Source organism: Nicotiana tomentosiformis, chromosome 6 (genome assembly GCF_000390325.3).
Source record: "Nicotiana tomentosiformis chromosome 6, ASM39032v3, whole genome shotgun sequence".
Lineage (NCBI taxonomy): Eukaryota > Viridiplantae > Streptophyta > Magnoliopsida > Solanales > Solanaceae > Nicotiana > Nicotiana tomentosiformis.
The window spans coordinates 67,106,272-67,113,754 of record NC_090817.1 but is presented as its reverse complement, the minus strand read 5'-3'; the positions used below and the strand labels follow the sequence as shown (position 1 = coordinate 67,113,754).

General features: G+C 42.7%; 1 protein-coding gene across 1 annotated transcript; it reads left to right on the top strand.

Moving 5' to 3' along the window:
• The first annotated feature begins 2,686 nt into the window (after positions 1 to 2,686).
• Positions 2,687 to 3,391, top strand: LOC138894140 (uncharacterized). The gene has a single exon (XM_070178820.1). It carries the CDS (start codon positions 2,687 to 2,689, stop codon positions 3,389 to 3,391), a length of 705 nt encoding a protein of 234 aa, XP_070034921.1.
• Positions 3,392 to 7,483: the final 4,092 nt, after the last annotated feature.

Genomic DNA, 7,483 nt, shown 5'->3' with positions numbered 1-7,483 from the left:
TGATTCATGCCTTTATGATTTGGTCTCTTCTTGAGAAAGAGGAATTAAGTCTGGGAAAACTAGGCTAACAAGGAATTGGGGTGAACTCAAGAAATTGATAGCCCCAATTAAAGGGTTAAACCTAGAGATAGTAATACTCGACTTGAGCTAATATTACATGACTTGCATGAATACCCAGTTGGACTTGAGAAAGCCAAATTGGGCAAAATCACTCAAACTATCGAGAGATATAGAGTGAGTACTTGGGTGTGATGACTATATTACGATCCCAAACTAATCAATCTTGCCCTAGATTCTTACTACCCGTTAGATGTCCCCCTAGGCGAAAGTCACTACCATAGTCCTTTTAAACACTTGAAAACCAACATCAAAAATATTGTACTTAGCTTTAATCATCGCATATAATAGAATAGAATTAGAAGTAGAATCAACACCATCATGTTTGGAAGTGCAATTAGGAACAACACACGCATCAAGACTTAGATATAAACCTAATTCCAAATCAATTAACTCCCTGTGGAAATCGATCCCGATCTTGTTGGGTAAAACTGCATCGACCATCCTCGCTACTCAATAGTGGTGTAGGTTTGGACCCAATCAATTTTTGGCGCCGTTGCCGGGGAGTTAGACGGTCTTAGCTATATATCTAACTATTTGTGTGTCTTGTTTTTCTTTCCTTCCGTTTTTCTAATTTTTGTGTGTCAATTGCTTTTAGGTACCAAATGGCTCTTAACGAGGTCCTCGGACATATTCCTCAGGGGGAGGAGGTAGATGAAAATGAAGTGGATGAGGTTCACCTTGAACCTCAAGTACAAAGAAGAGGTCGCCCGCCTCATGACAACGTTCCAAACTCTCCCCCACCTCCTCCAAAGGCAGCACACCGGGTGTTGCCCAATGAAGGCTACGCAAGTGAAATTATCCCACCCCGGATTTAGGTGGGCAATTTTCAAATAACCACTGTCATGCTTACTCTATTGGAACAAAGGGGTTTCTTCACCGGAGCTCTATATCAGAATGCATATAAGCATCTAAAAGGTTTTGTAGACATATGTTGGGGGAGCAAGCAGACGAATGTATCTGAGGACGCTTTGAGGTTAAGGCTTTTCCCTTTCTCACTTAGAGGGAAGGCTTTAGATTGGCTTGAGAGGCTACCCAACCATTCCATCTCCACTTGGGATGAGTTGGCCGAGAAGTTCATAGCGAAGTTCTTTTCTCCGATACATATGGCAACATTGAGAAATGAAATCCTTACTTTTAAATAAGAGCCAAATGAACCGTTACATGAGATTTGGGAACGGTACCAGACAATGGTCAGAGAGTGCCCCAATAACGATATGACTGAAGCAATGATCCAGCAAACCTTTTATAGGGGTATCAACACAACTAACCAGTGTGTGGTGAATCAGCTCGCAGGGGGAAACTTCATGAACACATCATATTCAGAAGCATGTGAAATATTAGATGAGATGGCGGACACCTCTTCAGCTTGGCAAAGTCGGACCAACGTTCCTCAGGGTGACCCTAATGTTATCCACCTTCACAACGAACTCCATGATCACGGACAAGCCATAGCAGAGTTGACAACTACCATGAATCAGTTAGTCAAGGCACAACTTCAGCAGGTTCAGGGGCCAAAGCAAGTAAATGCCATGGAAGGGATGAATGTAATGGTTAACAAGAGGAGACAAAGAGGTCAACAAGTTCAACACGATCAGGATCAATTTGAGCAAAGTGGTAGTGGGTACAACCAATATGACTCTTATGATGATCAAAGTGAAGAGGTTCAATATGTGAACAATTACCAAGGTCAAAGGAGCAATGCTCCAAATCAACAATAGTGGAGATCACAGGGAAACAATCAAAATTGGGGTAACCAAGGCCAAGGGAATTGGAATAGTGGAAACAACAACAATCCGAACAATTGGGGGAACAACAATCAAAATTGGGGGAATCAAGGAAATAACCAAGGCAATTGGGGTGGTAACAATAATAGTAATTGGGGAGGCAATGGAAACCAAGGGGGTTGGGCCCTCAAAGCTCCCCGATGTATCAACAACCCAACAACCCGCCTCCATATCCGTCTCAAGGGCAAAGTTCTTCAAATATTGAGATGGGGCGGATAGAAAGTATGTTCAAGCAAATGATGGAAAGAAATGCCGACTCCGATGCCCAAATAGCCTCCCACAATACTTCTATCCGCAACTTGGAAGTATAATTGGGTCAAATTTATCAAGCATTCAATACTCGCCCTAAGGGGGCACTACCAAGTAATACGGTAGTAAACTCGAATGGTGGAAACAATACGAGCCATGCTATGGCAGTGACCACAAGAAGCGGTAGAGGTGGAGATGCAAGTACCTCCAATCTAAGAAAGATTGTGAATGATGATTTGGTTATGCAAGAAGATGATGAGATCCAAATCAATGATGAGAATGTGAATGATGAAGCGAGGATAGACATTGATGACAACGTGGAGGAGACACAAAATGATGTGAACCCATCTAGGGAACACGTGATAGACATACTAGAAATGGTAGTGCCCAAAGCCTAGGCCCCTTTGCCAAGGCCTCCTCCACCGTATCCTCAAAGGTTCGCAAAGCAAAACAACGAGAACCAATTCAAGAAATTCATTGATATGATGAAACGTTTGTCCATAAATGTACCTTTTGTTGAAGCTCTAGAACAAATGACGGGATATGCCAAGTTTATAAAGGACTTGGTAACAAAGAAGAGGTCAATGAACTGTGAGACGATCAAAATGACACATCAAGTGAGTGACATTATGCATTCCATGGCTCCAAATCTAGAAGATCTCGGTGCCTTTACAATTCCATGCACTATCGGTAGTGCCAATTTTGCCAAAGCCTTGTGCGATTTGGGAGCGAGCATTAATTTGATGCCATATTCTGTGTTCAAGACATTGGGGATAGGGAAACCAAGACCTACTTCCATGAGGTTGCAAATGGCGGACCGAACAATGAAAAGGCCATTGGGGATAATTGATGATGTGCTAGTTTGGGTCGACAAGTTCATACTTCCCGCAGATTTTGTGATACTCGACTGTGAGGTTGACTATGAGGTGCCAATCATATTGGGGAGACATTTTCTAGCAACATGGAAGGCATTGGTTGATGTGGAAGATGGGGATCTCACCTTCCGGGTGGGCGATGAAAATGTTGTATTCCACGTGTGCAAGTCAATGAGGCAGCCTAATAGTAATGAAGTATGCTCTTTTGTGGATCTTGTGATAGAGGTGATTGTTAATGACACGAGTGTTATGATCAATATGGAAGACCCTCTAGAAGTTGTGTTGTTGAATCATGAGGATGATGAGAAGGCAGGCTTGATAGAATGTACAAATGCTTTGCAAGGAATGGGATCTTACACATAACTTTCCTTCGACCTTGAGAACCGGAAGACTCCGCCAACAAAGCCCTCAATCGAGGAGCCACAAATATTGGAGTTAAATACCTTGCCTTCACACCTCAGGTATCAGTTCTTAGGCCCTTGTTCCACATTATCTATTATTCTTTCTTCGTGCTTAACTAACGTGCAGGTAGATTTCACTCTTGCGGTGCTTCAAAGAAGGAAGAAGGCAATAGGTTGGACATTGACGAATATTCGGGGTATAAGCCCCGCCTTCTGCATGCACAAAATCATATTGGAGGAAGATGCCAAACCCTCTGTGGAACATCAAATGAGGTTGAACAAGGCCATGCAAGAGGTAGTTAAGAAAGAGATCATCAAGTGGCTAGATGCAGGGGTTGTGTACCCTATTTCTGATAGTTCATGGACTTCGCCGAAACAATATGTCCCAAAGAAGAGGGTTATGACTGTGATCACAAATGATAGAAATGAATTGATCCCCACAAGAACTGTCATCGGTTGGAGGGTATGCATGGATTATAGAAAGTTGAACAAAGTGACCCGCAAAGACCATTTTCCATTGCCATTTCTCAACCAAATGTTGGATAGACTTGCCGGGCGTGCTTATTATTGCTTTTTGGATGGGTACTCCGGGTACAAACAGATTCTCATTGCACCTGAAGACCAAGAGAAAACTACTTTCACCTGTCCGTATGGCACATTTGTATTCTCGGGGATACCGTTTGGTTTGTGTAATGCACCGGCTACCTTTCAGCGGTGTATGATGGCAATATTTACGGATATGGTGGAGGACCCCCTCGAGGTGTTCATGGATGATTTCAGTGTTGTGGGGGATTCCTTTGAAGAATGATTGGATAATCTTGACAAAGTGTTATCCCGATGTGAAGAGACCTACTTAGTGCTTAATTGGGAAAAGTGTCACTTTATGGTCGAGGAGGGCATTGTCCTTGGCCATAAGGTCTCAAAGAATGGTATTGAAGTGGACAAAGCAAAAATTGAAGTGATTTCAAAATTCTCTCCTCCTACTTCCGTCAAGGGAGTGAGGAGCTTTCTTGGTCACGCGGGGTTTTACCGAAGGTTCATCAAGGATTTCTCAAAAGTGGTGAACCCCTTGTGCAAGTTGTTGGAAAAAGATGCAAAGTTTGTGTTCAATGATGATTGCATGAAAGCTTTTGAGCTTCTCAAGTATATATTAACTACCACTCCCATCATTACCGCACCCAATTAGAGCTTACTATTTGAGCTCATGTGTGATGCTTGCGACGTTGCGGTAGGAGCGGTTTTGGAAAAAAAGGATCAACAAGATATTTCATCCGGTTTATTATGCAAGAAAAATAATGAACGACACCTAAGTCAACTATACGGTGACCGAGAAAGAGCTATTAGCCATTGTCTTCGCCATGGAAAAGTTATGCCCGTACCTCATGGGTACCAAAGTGATTGTGCACACCGATCACGCGGCACTTCGTTATTTGATGAGTAAAAAGGACTCTAAGGCTAGGTTGATGAGATGGGGTCTTCTTCTACAAGAGTTTGAGCTTGAAATCATAGATCGAAAAGGGAGTGAAAATCAAGTGGCAGACCATTTGTCCCGCTTGGAAGAGGAGGGGCGGCCCCATGATGGCCTCGAGATTAATGATTCGTTTTTGGATGAACAACTCCTCTCTGTGTCTGTGACTGGGATACCTTGGTTCGCCGATGTGGCTAACTTTCTTGTGACTGGCATTGTCCCGAATGAGCTCTCTTCAAACCAAAGGAAGAAGCTCAAACGGGACTGCTTGGATTATTATTGGGACGAGCCATATCTTTTCAAAAATTGCAATGATGGTGTTATCCGGAGATGTGTTCCGGAAGAAGAGCAATTAAATATTCTTAAAGCTTGCCATTCCTCACCCTATGGTGGTCACCATGGTGGGGCGAGAACTGCTACAAAGGTCCTAAGTTGTGGATTCTATTGGCCCACCTTGTACAAAGACGCTAGCGAGCTTGTTAGGCATTGTGATGAGTGCCAAAGAGCTGGTGGAATTTCCAAGAAGAATGAAATGCCCCTCACCACTATTCTCGAGATTGATATTTTTGATGTGTGTGGCATCGACTTTATGGGGCCATTTGTGAGTTCATGTGGGAACACTTATATTCTTGTTGCTGTTGATTATGTTTCCAAATGGATTGAAGCTATGTCTTTGCCTAACAATGAGGCATGGAGTGTGGTGGATTTCTTAAAGAAAAATATCTTCACAAGGTTCGGCACCCCAAGGGCTATCATTAGTGATGGGGGTTCTCATTTTTGCAACAAAGCCTTAGATACTTTACTTACTAAGTATGGTGTTAATCATAAGGTGTAAACCCCTTATCACCCACAGGCTAGTGGACAAGTTGAGGTCTCTAATAAGGAGATCAAGAGCATATTATCCAAGACTGTCAAAGGAAACCGAACTGATTGGTCAAGGAAACTTGACGATGCTTTATGGGCCTATCGTATAGCTTACAAGACTCCAATTGATATGTTTCCGTACCGGTTGGTATTTGGGAAAGCATGCCATCTTCCGGTTGAATTAGAACACAAGGCCATGTGGGCGCTGAAGAAGTTGAACCTTGAATAGGATGTAGCTGCCAATCTCCGGGTAGAGCAACTAAATGAACTTGATGAGTTCCGGTTCCATGCTTATTCCAGCTCGTCCTTATATAAGGACAAGATAAAGTACTTACATGACAAATATATCCGGAACAAAGAATTCAAGGACGGTGACTTGGTTCTTCTATTCAACTCTCGGTTACGGATGTTTCTGGGAAAGCTCAAGTCAAAGTGGAGTGGCCCTTTTGAAGTGATGTATGTAACTCCGTTTGGTGCTCTCGATTTGAAAAACAAAAATGGTGAAATATTTAGAGTCAATGGGCACCGAGTGAAGCATTACCTTGGCAAGATTGATGATAGCCACGTAGTGGCCTTGATCTATTTCAAATGATGATAGTAACATGCGTCGTGCCGCGACGTTAAATCAGGCGCTTCTTGGAAGGCAACTCATGTGTTTTTCTTTCTTTTGATTTTCTTCTTAGATTAGGCATTGTTTTGGATTAACTGGTTATGAAGTGTATGTAGGAACTAGTTGTGCAGTGCAGGATTTTGACAGGAAATATTTGGCTAAGTGTTGGAAGTTCACGGACCGCGCCCAAAATTTCAGGTACGCGTGAGCATTTTGCAGCAGCACATTTTTATCCGCGGACGCATACTTGAAAAGAGAAAAATGTCAACTCTCTGAAGTTGGACTATTGAAAATCCTTCAGAGATCGCGGCCGCGTTCCAATTTTCGTGGACCACATTGAATTTTGCGGGCGCGACCTATATTCCGCGAACCGCCCCCATGTACTTGAAGCTGGTCTACATAAGGTAACGTAGCGCGAACCACGATAGAATTTCGTGGCCACGCTCAGGTAAGGTGGTGGGTTCCACAGGTTATTTGTATAAATAAGGGTTCTTTAAACATTTTACAGTTTTCGAACCCTAATGTTTCACCGCACAAAAAAGCACTGTTCATCTCATCATGTTCTCAATTTTCATCTCATTCACATTAAGAGTTCATTTCCTACTACAATTTTACAACTGGTATGTTCAATTCCATGATGTGATTTTATCTTTTTCTTTTCTTTTCTCTTTGTTTTAATTTTTCTTTGTTAGTTAGGGTTAGATGCATGCCATGATCTCAAATTAATGCTTAATTGATATTTAAATACATATGGATAGTGTTTATATGCCTAATGGGGGCTGGGGTTAGTAACTTTGTATGGTTAATTGAACTAATTTTGGCACACTTAGTGAAAACCCTAGTTATCAGTGTTCTTAGTACCGATATTATTAGAATTTCGCGGCCGCGGTACATTTTACGCGATCCGCGATAGGGTAGGCGGCCGCGTTCATTTTCTTCGCGATCCGCACTATCCCAGCTTTTAGTTACTGAATGATTGCTAAGAGTTCGCGGCCACAGTCACTTTTACACGGTCCGCGGCTGGTCCTTCGTGGCTGCGTTCAAGTTTTTGTGGTCCGCGCTTGTGAACTTCAAGGAGTCTGTTAATTGCTTTCATGGTCGCGTTGATTTTT

Bases quoted from the DNA above. Each gene is read 5' to 3' on its own strand.
- LOC138894140 (XM_070178820.1), top strand. From the start codon at position 2,687: ATGACGGGATATGCCAAGTTTATAAAGGACTTGGTAACAAAGAAGAGG.